General features: G+C 56.2%; 1 protein-coding gene across 1 annotated transcript in view; it reads right to left on the bottom strand.

Moving 5' to 3' along the window:
- Window positions 1-2,683: 2,683 nt before the first annotated feature.
- The window catches only part of RBM33 (RNA binding motif protein 33), a 138,832-nt gene continuing 126,237 nt past the window's right edge, over window positions 2,684-15,278 (bottom strand). The window contains 2 exon segments of the mRNA XM_047095800.1: window positions 2,684-9,119; window positions 9,460-9,548. Of these exon segments, the coding sequence (XP_046951756.1) occupies window positions 9,071-9,119; window positions 9,460-9,548 (138 nt within the window). The 3' untranslated portion in view covers window positions 2,684-9,070.

Below are 15,278 nucleotides of genomic sequence, written 5' to 3'. Positions count from 1 at the left end.
CTCCTGCTGCCCCCCTCCCCGATCACGCACTGTCGCTAAAGTCAAAAATGTACAGAAGTATATTTAAAAAAAAAGACCGTATTGCGGAAATGACAGAAGTAACGGAGAAGGAAGCGAGCCAGGCCAGCCGGGGCGGGGGGGGGGCCTGAGCCTCCGGACGGCAGCCCGGGCGGGGGGCGGGGTGCCACCGTCTCGCCTCCGCTTCCCGCAGGGACGTGGGGCCTCAGGCCAGGTTCCCGGAGGACAGAGGAGGGCCTCCTCTGGGTCGCCCCAGAGCCCGGGGCCATCGGGCGGCAAGGGCGAAAGGCAGCCGTGTTCGCGGCCTGCGGACCCTCCAGCTGGGCGAGCAGGCCAAGGGGCCTCCTCGGGAGCGGCGGGGGTCTCGGAGCCGGCTGCTGGCCCAGGAGCCCGGCACCGTCGGGGCCTCGCGGGCGGAGGGCGCGGGCCCAGCGCAGCCCCTCCCGCGGCACCACCTCCCGAGCTCAGGTGGGGTTTCTCTGTGCAGCGCCCCGGGGCCCCGGGGCCGGCCTCTCATCCCCGGACCGCACCGCACCCCCGCTGCGCCGCCCCCCCAGTTCCCCTCCCCAGCGCCCCCTGCACCAACGCTGGTCCCCCACTGCCGACCCCGGTTCCATCACTCCTTCGGCCCACAGCCGCCCCCGGGCCCCCAACCCCAGGCCCGCTGGCACTCCCCACGCACTCTAAAGCCCAGACCTCGGTGACACCCCGCCCGCGGCCCCTCACCCCGGCACGAACACCCTCCCCGGGCGACCAAGTGTGGAGCCGGAAGCTTTCTCGGGAGGAGCGCCCTTTTGCCCGGCGTCTCCCGGGTCCGGGGAGCCCGCCGCCCACCCGCGCGCCTAGAGGTTTCCAGCCAGCTCCTGCAGGGCTCCCGCCCCTCACAGCAAACGCCAGCTTTCAGATGAAGAACAACGTACCCACGGGATACGGATTAAAATGGAAGAAAAAATGGTTTTTGCCTCCTCAGATTCTGATTTGGGCTTAAAAATTCCAGGAAGTCAGATGTGAGAAATTAATCAAACATGTGGACGGACCTGTGCTGTCCCTTCCTCCTGTTTCCCGCAAGTTAGCCTCTTTGCTTACCTTTCCTTTTCACCCAGAACCAAACTCGGGCCTCCTCCCACACATCCCTCCCATCCGGGAGAACGGTGATCAAGCCCGTCCCTAGATGACTTCAGAGGTAACGCTTTTGTCAGCGAGGCCCGGCTGGTGCTCGGGCAGGAGCCAAGGCCCTTCCGCCGCCCTCCCTCCCTCTCCAACCCCGGTCCCCCGTTGCCCACCTGCCCCCGCACCTGCCTGTGGGGACACCGCGTCCATCCGTTCCGTGTCTGGCCTTCGTCACTGGAACTCGAGTAGGTCCCACGCGGAGGGGAAACGAGAGAACGGACCTAGACCTGAAGTCCCGCAGCAGGTGGTCCCGGCTGGAGAGGGACGGTCCCTCTAAGAGGGACACAGGCTGTTTTCTTGTGTCCCAGGAAGGGCACGAAGACCTCGGCCAACTTGAGGGGCTGACAGGGCCGGCACAGTGTCACGGGTCACCAGTACCATTTTGCTCCTTCATCACAAGGTAAGCCCCCTCCCCACAGACCAGAAAGGTGGGTCTCAACAGGCGAGGAGTGGTGCCAGTGCCACCCGCCTGAATCCCACGCAGACTCCAGTGCAGGGCCCCCGCCAGGGAGAGCCTGGCCTGTCCCAGCCCGGCCGGGGACGGGGGCGGGGGCGGGGGGGCGGAGGGGGCGGGGGAGGTGTTCCTTCTCCAAACCGGCGGGGTGGGGGGATATTTTACAAGTACCCCGTTTTCAGACCAGGAATTCGGAGCAATTTGTAGCAACGTGGAAAACTCGGATGATGCATTCGATGGAAAATGGATGTCCAACAATGTGCACTGGAGGACCCCAAACCAGACCCGTGCCTGTACAACAGGGTGTCACAGGCATCATCCTGGGGGTGACCGGTAACCTCCACCCTGGGTGTTAATGATTAGCATCAGAGCACCGATGTTGAAGAGATGTAAAAATCATTCATAATGGTTTAAAAAATGTAAAAAGAAGGGGGGGGTGGCTCAGTTGGTTGGGCATCCAACTCTGGCTCAGGTCATGACCCCACGGTTTGTGGGTTTGAGCCCCGCGTCGGTCGGGCTCCGTGCTGACAGCTCGGAGCCTGGAGCCCGCTTCGGATTTGTGTGTGTGTGTGTGTGTGTGTGTGTGTGTGTGTGTGTGTGTCTGCCCCTCCCCTGTTTGTGCTCTATCTCGGTCTCTCAAAAATAAATAAACGTTAAAACTTTTTTTGAAAAACGTAAAAAAAAACACCCCCCCTTCCAAACTTCCAATAGAGCCAAACAAGCTGTTTGTTTTTGCCGAGCCTGTTCCGACTCCTGCGGACCACAGAGTGTGGGTGAGGACAAGCCGGACCCTCGGACCCTCCTGTGGGTCCGCTGGCAAGATCCCGTTTCCCAGCCGATGCCTGCAGCAGAGGGGGCGCGCGTGGCAGGGGCGAGGGGCGAGGGGCGAGGGGGGGCGCTGGGGACACCCCCAGTCCTCGGGGGAAACACCAGCCCGGTCTCCCGCGGGGGGGGGGGCCGCAGGCTGGCTGTCCGCACGGCTGGGACGCGGCACGGACCAGGCGCGGGCGGCGAGGCAAAGGAGACACCGGAGCACCAAAGCAGAGGCCGCAAGGCAGTTTATTAACACATCTTTCAAATTACAACACAGTTCGAGACACGCCTCCGTACGGAGTCACACAAATGATACACACAATACATTTTTCCAACCATGTCACCAGTGTTCCTCACAGATTCCTGATAAAGCGTCACAGTGATCAGCGCACAGCGAGACGGGGCAAAGCGAGGCGACGTCCTTCCCCACAAGGGCAAGTGCAGTGTTGGGCAGAACACGTGAGGCGGGCCAACCCACAGGGAAGCAACTCGGTCGCGTGCCGGTCTCTGAACTCCCAACAGACACAGCGTCAGGCTCCACCCGGGAGCTGGCGCGGGCCAGCTCGGCAGCGCGTGCGCATTACGGTTAGGAAGGATCACAGCGGGAGCAGTGACACGGGGTCAAACGGGCCGCCGCTTCCAGTGGAAAAATGGGCGCGCTACAACTAACACTGACTCATGCACAAGAGGTCCTGTAAAAGCAGGGTGAAAACAAAGGGGTGGTTAATCGCACGCTCCCCGCGGGCATCGCGGGGCGCCACACGCTCCCGCAAGGTCACACTGCAAAGTAACAGAATCCGGACGTTATTCTCTCCAGCAGAGACCTGCAGGAACAAAGCGGGAGTGAAGACCTGTCAAAGCAAAGGGGGTGACGCAGTCGAATGCAAACGCCGTGCAAGAACGTTCACGGCCGCCTCGCACCCCCGCCCCCAAGGAGGAATTCTAAATGTTAAGAGCACCGTCGGCAAAGGACAGGTCCGTGGCCAAAGGCAGGTGGGTAGGAGGAGGGTGAGGGCATCCAGAGAGGAGGAAGGCGGAGAAAGTGATTTTCCAGAATGGGGAAGAAGCTCCCTGTGGTGGCTGCTAGATGGGTTTGGGCGAGGAAGGTGCAAGAGAACAGGAAAGGGGGGTGGGGGGTGGGGCAGGCAGGAGGCCGCTGCTACGGAGCCCCCGGGGAGGGGGTGGGGGGGCGGCAACGCCACAAAAGGACGGACGGAGACGCCCCACACAGGAAACCCGCTCGGAATGCAAAGGCTGCGGGCTGGGCTGCTGTGGAACCTGAAAATTAAACAGTGGGATTAAAGGCGAAGACGGAGAGTTAGAATCCTCACAGAGGAAAAGCACTCCTGGCCCCCATGCCTGCGAAAAGCAAAGACGAATTACAAAAAAACCAAACGATCACTAGCTCTTCACTAGCTCTTCGGCTGCGGGTGTGAGTGCGCTGTGTGTGTTAGAAACCCCTAAACCGTAGGGTCTAAGACAACGCTGCAGAGTGTATAAAATGTAAACAGACCTTTAAAAATCAGCTTCCACTACGTGTGCCCTTAAGATAAAAAGTAGTTGAAAAGAAACCATGCTACAAGAACGTCAAGGTCTACTCTCTAGAGTATATAAAACTACTAAATACAGAATATATTAAAAAACAGCGTACCTGTCCAGTCTGTGCAACGTACTCAGAATTTAAAGACTACGTTGTTTCTTTTTAAAGGGCCTGTATTTTTCTAGATACGTTTTAAAATTAGTAAAATAAAACACAGCAAAACACCAACACGGTCTTTTTACATTTTAGTTGGTCAGAAATAAAAGGGAAAAAAGTCCTCACTGAAGACGCCTGCTCTACCTGCCTGTCCTGACGAGAAGCCTTCCTACCAGAACCCGGCACAGGGGAGAGAGAGTTAAGAGTTTTAAAAACATTCTCTAGAAAAGGCAGGTTACAGCGTGTAAAACCAATGATCCTTCCCAACCATACGCTACCAGAAGAAGGTATACCTGGGATCCAATATGAATCAGCGAGTTCTGCTTTGGTTCTAGGACACAAAACCACGGGCGCTTTAAATGATGAAGATTAAATAGGTTGCAAAAAAACCTTACACAATAATCCTTAGGATTTAGCAGTAAATCAAGGCTAACCGCCTTTGGAGAGTTCATATTTACCAATGTCCAAAATAACACTCCATTCACAAGTTTTAAAAATAGGTGAAAAGGTTAATTGAAATGCTCATTAAATACAGTAAAATACCTACACTTTCCCCTAAGCGATCTCAGCTCCTGTGGCTTCCTTCACGGGGGGACAGGGCTGTCTCCCCACCCCGCAGCGATCATCCGCCCCACCCGTCAGGGATTCCCTTTTAGAATAAGGTCTCTTAAAAATTGGTAAAGAACCAAGGCGACCTTTCACAAGCCCCCCACCCCCAACACCAAATAAACAGACAAGGCGGGGGGGGGGGGCACTCAACCTGACTACAGGGAAATAAAATCAGGTCTAACAGTGAATATGTAAAGCCAGAACAACCCTACAGGCAGGAAGGGAGGGGAAATTAAAAATGACTCTGAGCAGGCCAGTATGACAGCAAAGGAGCCCAGAGCCATCTGCTGAGGGCAGCACCGGCCCGACTGGGGATGCATTTCTTGACAGCCGGACACGCGGGCTCTCTAGGGAACCGAGCGGGGAGCGCGCCGGGCATTCGGCACCAGACCTCCACCAGAACCCAACCGCCCGCGACAGGGTCCCTGTCAGTCCAGTGGTCTAGAAGCACGTGGAGCTTACCTTCAATTAAATAACAAAGAAATTAAAAACAACGACAGCAAAAAAAGAAAAAAAGAAAAAAAAAGAAAAGAACGAAACAAAAAACCACAACAAGCCGAAAGAAAATTTAAGAAAACAAGAACGGAAGTGACAGGTTCTGCAAACAGCCCCTCTGAGCCAGGCCCTGCCTCGGGGCATCTCTGTACCTCCGCGGGGGCCCCTCCTGAGGAAGGGCTCAAGGCCCTCCCGCGGAAAGGTGACCTCCCTGTGGGGCGGGTGCCCTCCTGTCCCCCGGCGAGAGCCGTCCACGAGCCCACCCTCCCGCGTGCTTCTCGGCTCGACCAGCTGACTCCTCTGAAAAGAGTCAGTGTGTGAGAAGTTCATGATACTTAGTACAACTCCTTCATTCTGCAAAATTCTCCTCTCCCCGGTCCCAGGCCCCCCTGCTCCCCTCTCCCCTCCACCCGAGACACCTCTCCCAATCTCCTCCAGCAACAGTCTTCCGTTTACAAATTAAGCAAAACGCTCTTTGAAAAAAGCCCCCTGGGCGCAGGATCCAAGCTCTGTCACAACTTAGCAACGCTACAGAACCAGGCGTAAACAATGGTTTATCCAGGGCTGTTACAAATCAAGAGAAGAACGACTCAAATAAAAAGTAGTTATGATGAAGCCCCTCCCCCCCGCCACCCTGCCCGCTCCCCACTGGGAAGGGCACAGACACCTACATAGGACGCTGCCTGTCCAGAAAGAGGGGGGACCCTCAACATTTGTTCTGGTAAAAAGAGACAGGGTTTCTCCCTTAGAATTATCAGTATAAGGACTTAACAAAAGTGGCCAGACCAACGGTAATGCAAGGTTATGCTCAGACAAGCGGCTAAGTGATCTTATGTTACAGCACAAAATCAAAACAAGACAATGTAAAAAGAAAAGGTACCTTGGCTCCACACAATCACCTGTTATATTTACCTCACGCGATATATCGGTATTTACTGACTTTCAGCTTCTCGAATTTGGAAACAAATAATACACAGGTCGGGATACATGTATTGACTTAACTACCATCTTTATAAAAATCGGATTTACACACAGACACATCAACAATTATGGAACGGTCTCCATTTAACTGTGATAAGACAACACAAAAGAACTAACAAATAGCTAAGATTGTTGCTGAATTGAAAGCGTTTCCAATTAACATTTTAATTTTAAAAGGTCCATATTTACATAGTATGTTAAATGCTTCTGCATGTCATTTTAAATGCATGATAAATAAAGAACAAAGATAATGGTTGCAACAGATCTTCCAAAAGGGTTCGGCTTACGGTGGTCTGATTTCACCGCGAAAAGCGCACCGAGAATGGAAATAACGTTACTTTCTAATTCTGCCTCTTTCCCTTCCGCAGCTCCCTTTAAGGAAACCAAGCCTCTGCTCCGGGCCGGCCGGCACTAACTGCGGCCACTGCCAACGGCCGGGCGCACGGGGCCATTCTAACCAGGGCTTTACGAAGGCCCAGCTCCCCGTGGCCAAAGGCTTTCAAGAACACCACATCAAGAGAAGGCTCACGTGTGTAGACAGTTAACAGACACACATGTCCCATGGCGCCCGTATCGTCCTCGGACAAGGCCGAAAGCAGACCTTAATGTCACCACCAGGTCTTGAACAGCGGTGCCCACGCAGGACTGATGACTTCTCATCACTAACTAGGGAAAAAGCTCTTTGTCATGTGCCTACTTTCCAGAGACGATACGGCACACTCAGACTATTTCAGGAAATGGTAAAAAATTGTTAAGCTCGTTTTATTGCATCAGTTGGTTCTTGGTGATAAAAAGCAAGTCCGTCAACTGAGAGCCTTCCCACTGCCCGGCACCGGCAAGGGGTCTGGATGTGTCGTAACTAGCAGGCTGTCAAGCTCGTTGCTTCAACGCAGCTCTCTGTGGACTGAGCCAAATAAACTACGCTTTTAAACACACGAACACATCCGTCTCTCCCTGTGACAACAGCGGACAGGACGTGCGTGTCGACCGAGGGTAGGGACAGGGCACGGACTGTGCGGACCCTCCCCTGGAGCACCACGGCAGGCCTGGCGCAGCTGAGTCAGGGGCTTTCTGGAACAAGGCGGCCAGGCGCCTCAGCTGGGGGGTGCACCCTGGGAGCGCCCGTTCGCTTCCTGGCACCTACACCTTCTGAAAAGCAGCCGCCAACACCCACCTTCATCCTCCAGGCCTCCTCCTACCGCGGGATGCCACTTAGAACCCTCGCCACAGAAAGCCTCACGGGGTCTGAACGCTCCCCTCCAGTTCGGGCAACTGAAGTTGCAAAAATCTAAAATTTCACCTGTGCAAACACGACACAGGCTCAGGCGGCCTGGGTCCCAGCCCCCGCGCGAAGGCTCAGAGGAGGGAGGGTGCCTGGCGGCGGGGGCTCCGGGGCTTTGAGCTGGTCCCCGCAGGGCTGACCGGTGGCATCTGGAGGCGGCAGGCTCCTATTTCCTCTAATTCTACTAGTAAACCTGCCGTGAAATCTTAGGTATAAAACACAGCTAAAAAGTCTGAGTATGCCTTAGTATCTGTTACTTGCTCAAACAGTTCAGGTCCACGTTAGTATAAACCCCAAACGGTGAAACTCGTTCTTGAGCAGAAATACAATAAGGCACTTTTTTAAAGACTTGACCGGAATGAACTGTACTAAACGTTGCTTTACGGGAAGGAAGAGTCTCACCTAAACGAGCCTACCCAGAACTCCTCAAGCAGGTTCGGGGCCACATGAACACATTTCAATTTCACTTTGGGCTGCACGGTCTGGGGAGGACAGCCATCCCTCACACCACACCCCACGAGGGGCAACTCGCCAGCACACAGGCCACCTTGCTCCTGGCTCTGCTCAAGGGCAGCACAGCCCTACTCAAAAGGCCTTCAAAAAAAAAAAAAAAAAAAAAAAAGTTAATCAGAGCAATGATAACCAAGTTCCCGAAGAATGTTGTATGTCACAGAGCCAGGGACACGAATATGCTGCTTCGGGTCACATTTACAAAGAGGAACAAACCACACGGGGCCGGGCCGAGTCCCCCTGCCTCTGCCTCGCGGGGTAGATGTGCAACACGACCCACCTGGCAGGGCTCCGGAAGGGCTGCAGGGTGACGGCGCCACAGGCGCCCTCTCTAGGCCCAGGGAGACACGGCGGGGCCTGCCAGGACTGCTGCCTTACTGGGGAAGAGTGGACAGAGGGGTGGGGAGTCCCCTCCGCAACTAGGAACACGCAGCTGGTGCTTCTGGAGTATTTACAAGAAGCAGAATCCACCACACAATGGGCATCGCTCCCAACCGCCCTCACGTCCTGCTTGCCAGGACACGCGGCTGCCCGTCACCATCACCCAAATTTTAATCTACGTGCTTCCAAGAGCCTCGTGAGGGCTGAGAGGACGGCTCGGTTCCGCTCGGCTGGGAAGACCCTTGTCTAGCCTGCACTGAAGATGGGTGCAACCATTATCAAGTGTTCTTTGCTGTGGAAACTACTCAGAATTTGTGGCGCTAACGTCCCTTCCTGAACCTAAGTCACTGTGATCGGTCACACAGCACGATCACGAAGAACAAGGGCTACATGCATCGTAAGCACTTTGAAAACAAAAGAAACCGGAAAGTGTAGTTCTCTGTGGTGACAACAGAACGGGGAGCGTGTAACACCGGAGCCCAGGCCGCCACGTCCCCAAGTCCGGCTCTGCTGGAGTCCACGCCGGGCCGGCCGCTCTCCCGACAACAGTTACGCAAGACTGTGCGCGGAGAGGCCGTGCTCGTGGGGGTGTGCGCCGCGGCTTCCCTGAAGAAATCCCACAGCGAGTGTTCCGTGTCGGGTCAGCGTCTCCTGCCAGAGATCACTCAACAATCAGGGCCACGTTTATGTGGGACAAATCTATCATGTGCCTGCGGAGAGGGAAAGAAATAGTCAACGCCGACCGAACTCCACAGATGAGCGGTCAGGTCACCAAGGTATGGGAAAACTACGACGGTAGGTCCCGACGGATGACAACTCCATGAAAACGCAGACAGAGATCAACGCAAAACCCGGGAGCCAACGCCCCACACTGCACGAGGGGAAGGGCACGCTGTCTGCTCTCGGCACGCATTACCGGCGCGTTTCTACCACGGCAGGTGGGCGCGCACACGTGTGAAACCACGGCTGCTTTGCTGGAGAGCAAACCACAGCGGGGAGGCTCTCCCGCCCGCTCCCACCGTCACCCCGACCACGGAATATACAAGCTACCTGTGGAATTTCTGCTGAAATGCTAACGCATGAGCCGGTTCCTTGAACTTAGCTATGGCTTTCCGTTGCTGGGGAAGCATCTGTAAACTCTAGAGGGAAGAAAACAGAGAAATATTAAAAAAAAAAATTTTTTTTTTTTAATTTTAGAGAGTGAGAGGGGGGAGAGGGGCAGAGGGAGAAAGAATCTTGAGCAGACTCCACGCTTGGCACAAGCCAGAGGCGGGACCTGATCCCACAGCCCTGAGATCATGGACTGAACCCAAATCAAGAGAGAGATGCTCAACCCGCTGAGCCACCCAGGCGCCCTGAGAAACACTTCAATATCACGTCGTATACGCTTAAAACAAAACCCAGCATATTTATACGTCAGCTTTAATACAAAGTACGAGTCCAGGCTGACACTTGGTCACTAAAGGAAACTATCTCCCCAGCAATTTTTCCTCCCTGATCCAGAGAATCTGTCCCCAAAAGCCATTCCCATGAGTGTACCCCCCGCCACCCCCCAGCCTGGTGTCAGGATCTGGCATCATCCGGCCACATGAGTCACTCAATCTTCTCCCTCAACCCTCCCTGTGAGGCCCAATGACACACACTTCTGGAGAGTCACCCCCCGTTTGCACACCTTCCTGCCACACAGTTTTCTATGGGACCCTCACTGATTTTTTTTTTAAAAAAGCAGTATTACATCACAGGAGGAAACTGCTGTTTTGCAGCGGGACCCCACAATTACCACTGGGGTAAACCAAGGAGGCCTTCACACCTCCAGCTCCCCACAGCAAGGGACAGCTTCGCCAGTGGCGGCTGTCAGCACAGTCTGATCACATTTTGTACTTAGACACTCGATTACTAAGTGACATCTTAAATGAAACCTTTGGAGCCAAGGCAACCATTCCAGAGGCCACTACTCTTTGCGCTGAAAACCACACCCTTTCGTGAAGAAGACAGAAAGGATCCATCGAGTGAAGAGAGAATCTTACACGTCTGAAAGGAAGGTGCTGGACAGAGGGGACTCACACGTGGTCCCCCAGCTTGCCCTGAGGCCTTGGGGTTTAGGATCTGAGGATCTGGGAGGCCCAGGTCAGAGGAGGAGACCTGTGTGGTCTCTCAGCCGGTCCCACTCTCAAGGGCCCGATCGTTCTCAAGCCTGCGGTGCCGCACACAGTCCTGCACACTGTCCGGGCGCCGTGCAGGCTGCAGCCTCTGCCGAGAGCGAGGCGCGTAGCGGCCAAGGCGGGACCCCGCTCACAGCAGGACACGAGGCGGGGGCCGCCACCCACCGTGTCTAGATGCTGTCTAGCGAAGTAGGACAGCCGGAAAACACAGCTGACGGAGGCACGGGACCCTGAAAAGTGGCGGCATATGTGGCTGTTTAATTGTAAAGCACTTATCAAAGATCTACGGTGGGAACACAAAAATACTCAAAGAGGTATACCGTACGCGAAGTGAGAAGTCTCCGTTTTAATACCCACACGACATCCATCAGTCAACACAACTAGGAGAGCTCTATGGAACACCCACTTTCCCAAAAGTCACCTTTCAGTGTTTACAAAGAAATGAACGGTCTCAAGTCTCCAAATGACATGGTGGGAAGGTGAGCACGCGGACCACGCGGCCGAGGAGCAGCAAGCGGGTGGTGGGGACCCCCAACCCAGCAGGAGCACCGGCGGCAAGCTCGGGACAACACGAGACTGCTCTCATCTGGGGTATAAAAGCAGAAGCAGGGTTTTCTAGAGGGTTCCACCTAGGGTTAAGAGCACCGGCAAAACGCCGTAGTTGGTCTGGAACGAACGCAGGTGACTTCTCTTCCCTGGAGACGCGCTCGGCACTGTGGCCCCTCTGGCCCGGGGGACTCCCTACAAGTCCTGCACAGAGACCCACTTTCTCTCCCGAGCTGCCAGCCTCCTCCACCCGCTCGTGCCTGTTCTGTGCCGCACCCTGCGATGGGTTCCAAAGCATCCGCTCAGAGCACAGGCAGCCCTGGGCACCTGCAGGGGGCCCGCTGCCAGGCCCCGCTCTCTGGTCCTGTCTGCGCCCCCCCCCCTCCCCTGCAGCCCCGCAGCCACGCCGCTCGCTAGTGCGCGCCCCCTGGTGGCTGCTGCTGGCACCGCGGCGGACCTCAGGCAAGAATCCCAACAACTTCCCCAAATCTACCTCGTCTAAAAATACGACGTGTTCTTTAGGAACAGACAGGAAAAAACTAATTGCTGATGCTACCACAGATAATTATTCATACTGTACAATTCACAGATGGAATGTGGGTTTCTGAAAATACCACGGTTTTTTTTGTTTGTTTGTTTTTAGAAAAACAGGTTTCCAGGTATCTAGGGCGATTTCCTCTGGGTGACTTCGCAATGTGAAATGAAGGCACGAAGCTTCATTTTTACCACTTACCACATAAAACGGTAAAACGCCTGATGCGACAGAACTTACTGGGACCTAAGCAGTTTAGACCTCGGTCTGAGGAGGTGCCGGACGAGACGGCAACTCCTCACAGGGAAACTTCCCCGTGCCAATTCCTCACGGGGAAAGGCCTGGAGCTCAAGCAGTCAACACCAGCGATGAGAACACGCTAAAATCTTCCTGGTTATGTCCTTTATTTACATTTTCGTACCTTCTTCCAAAAAACCAAACGATGTCTTCTAGGCAGAAGACTGAATTGCAGAAACTGTCCCTACCCCGCCATTTCTGACCTACGAAAACGAGAGCTCCAGGGTTTCGTTACTGGCAGCAGAGGGGTGGGCACTGTGCGCCGAAGCTGGAAGCCGGAAGCCTCGTGCTCCCCGGCTTCCACGGTGCAGAGCCGCACTCGCACGAGCTAGCGGCACAGCCCCGCACAGACACCGGCTGGGCCAGAGCAAGCCGGAAGCTGCACCGCGTCTCGGGGCCCACGCTCGCTCTGCTGCCGCGGCTGCCTCTCCCGCAGGCGCCCCCCTGGCACGCAGAGGGCAAGGCCAAGGCACCAACTTCCGGCCTGACGCGCTTCCGCTTTCAGAGGGGAGACACCCGCACGTCCTGACGGTGAGTGACCGCGCTCCTCCCCGTAGCCAAACGCAAGACGAAACCCTCGGCTGCGAGCCGCCTGCTCGGACGCCCTGCAGCCCCCTCCGGCCCGGCCTCCGACAGCCCGCGGTCTCATCCGGGGAGGATGTCCGTGTGCACGGCACCCTGCCTCTTCTCCCACGGGCTCAGATCAACTACCACGTCGCGGGGACGCCAACTCAGATCAACCAAAATGTCACGGGGACGCCAACAGGGTTGCGTAGCCCCGAAGGTCTGTGTCGGCGTCCCGCCCCTCCGGCCGGTCGCTCTTAGCACCCGCGGGAAGTGCCTTCTGCCAAGAACGGGACGGTCGATTTTAGACACAGTGGTGCTACCTGAGAGCAGCCCCACCGACAGGTCACGAGGAGCGCGTCCCCACAGGCCCCACCATAGCCGTGACTCACAGGGCCGGGGTGGCCCCGCTGAGGCAGGTCCCAGAGCGCCCGGTCGGCGGCAGACCGGTGTCCTCACAAGGCACAGGGGCCCCAAGGGGCAAACGGCAGCAACGATGGAAGCGTGCGCCACACGGCAGGCCCGACACCCAGCTCCTCGCAGGACCCTCTCACAGCTGCACCTGCCGCCGCGGGTTCGGTCCAGTGCCCGCGCTGCGCTTTTCCCCAGGGCCCTGCGTGCCCACTCTCCGTGCTGAGACCCCCGCCGCTCCCCGCACTGGCCGGCTTCCCTCCCGCTGGCCCCCCGAGAGCCCCAGTGCCGTCACACTGCCATCCCGAAGTCCTCTTTCCGTGGGCATTACTGCTGGCTGCGTTCTCTAGACCTTGACGAGTGCCCCTAGTAAGCAGTCTTTCCATCGTGGCTTCAGATCACGTGGTCACACCCGTGTCTTCTCCCCCGATGTCCTGAACTTCAGAACCACCGACCTGAGATTTCAACTCTGTTGGCTACACCAGCCGGGCCTTACGGCCGGGTCGGAACAGGACGCTCCTTCACAGCGGCTCACGCTCTCGCACGACCGCCCACGGGGGCTCAGCCACGCCACGCCGGCCTGCGACACCCGCCGCCCCGAAGAGCAGCGTCTGGGGGCAGGCAGACACCCCTTGCACCTGCCACCCCGTGGGGGACGAGGAGGCCATGCGTCTCCTCCAGCCTGCTCAGGCCGGGGCACCGGGAGAGTTACAAGGCGGCGGGTGGGGAGAGCCCGACAGAAAGGCCTAGACTCGAGACGAAGAAGAGAGCCCCGGTAACAGCCCGGCTGTGCCGCAAAGGACACCCATGGCTCGCGCTCCCCCTCTGGCCCCAGCCGGGGCACCGCCAGGACACGGGAGTGACGGAGGCGGTGGAGACGGCGCGGTGCCGGGTACGTGTGGACACGAGCCAGCGCTGGCCGGCCTCATCCTCAGGGAGGGTCACGACAGGGGACAGTCATACTCTCACTGAGCGATCTCAAACCTCGTGCCTTTGTGAGGAAACTGCTTTTGTGTTTTTACACCATGACGTTTACTTACGGGGCAATGAATCTTTCTTCTTAGCACAATTTGAGGCACAATCTAGCAAACGGGGAACTAAAAGCAATTACACAAAAAAGCCACGGAGGTCCTAACTACCTTACTTCCTGATCTAAGAGCTACCTTGGCTTCCGTTTCTCAGGACAGAGTGGGAGGTCAGGGTCACTGCTGCAGGAACGTGTATCCGCCAGCCCACAGGGCACGCGTGCCTGGCAGTGACCGGGCTCCCTTCTCGCGGGGGCTGGGGTCCAGGCAGACGCGTCTCTCGGACCCGCTCACGAGTGGAATGCTGCGGCTGTGGCTGCCACGCGCCACCTCCCCCAAGATTCTGAGACCCGCTACCGCACTTCCCACGCCACTGCTGCCTTCCGGTTGTCACGCTTCTACAAGATCTGCATGTTGTTCCTCATTCTGGAAATAGCGAGTTGATTACGGTCTTTAAAACGGACTTTCTAGAGAGCCTTGTGAGTACCATTGAAGGGAAAACATGCTAATCCGAGAGCCACACTGAGAAAGCCTCTCGGATTCCACAGCTCAAGGAGCAGAGGTCACATGCGGTTAGGAGTCTAATTTAAAAGCCCAGAGAAACAGGGGACCTTCCTACTCTAGACAGCACCACCTGCTATTACACTGAGTGGACGCGAGGTGGCACCACAGTCCACCGCACACAGAAGCTTCTCCCGTCAGGACCACAGGAGGCCGGGGCTACCTGACGCCATCCCACCCAAGTTTAAACCATAACCAGTTCTCGTTACAAACATCTTCTTAAAATGTATACTTATCAGTATCGTTCTTTAGCTACCGAACACCGGCAGATGCTTGTTATACTAGTTTTTCAGTAAGAAACTTGGCATTCTGTGAACGTGGTATCTAAACATCGTACAGGCCCACTCAAAAGCATCCTCTGGGATAGAGACGAGCAAGAGGAGGGCACCCGGCTTTGGTCCCCAGGGGAAGGGATGGGCCTCATGCGGGTGCGAAGCCCAGCCTGCCACAGCCAGTTCCCAGGGGCACCGGGGGCTTCACCTTCCGGAGACCCCACTGTAAGAGTGACTGACGTAACCTAGAAAGTTCACTCTCGTCTTCCTACTTCTCTAACTTTCGAATTAAAACAAGGCATCAAATAATCCAACGCCATTTTGGTCTGGCTTTACTTCCCACAATCAAACTTCGTAACATAATCATCTCGAATCCTTTTCAGGACAGAAAAAAAAATCCATTCGAGAGACTATAAGACCCAAATGCAGATCAGCTCCAAGCTGATTTTTGCGGTGCAGCCACCGCCCCCCCCACCCCGCCCCTTCAGCGTGAGGAGAG

The sequence above is a fragment of the Lynx rufus genome, unplaced genomic scaffold, assembly GCF_022079265.1.
Source record: "Lynx rufus isolate CCGP_SWC_20201006 ecotype Redwood Valley unplaced genomic scaffold, mLynRuf1.p SCAF_4, whole genome shotgun sequence".
Lineage (NCBI taxonomy): Eukaryota > Metazoa > Chordata > Mammalia > Carnivora > Felidae > Lynx > Lynx rufus.
This window is presented reverse-complemented; position numbering and strand designations above follow the sequence as displayed.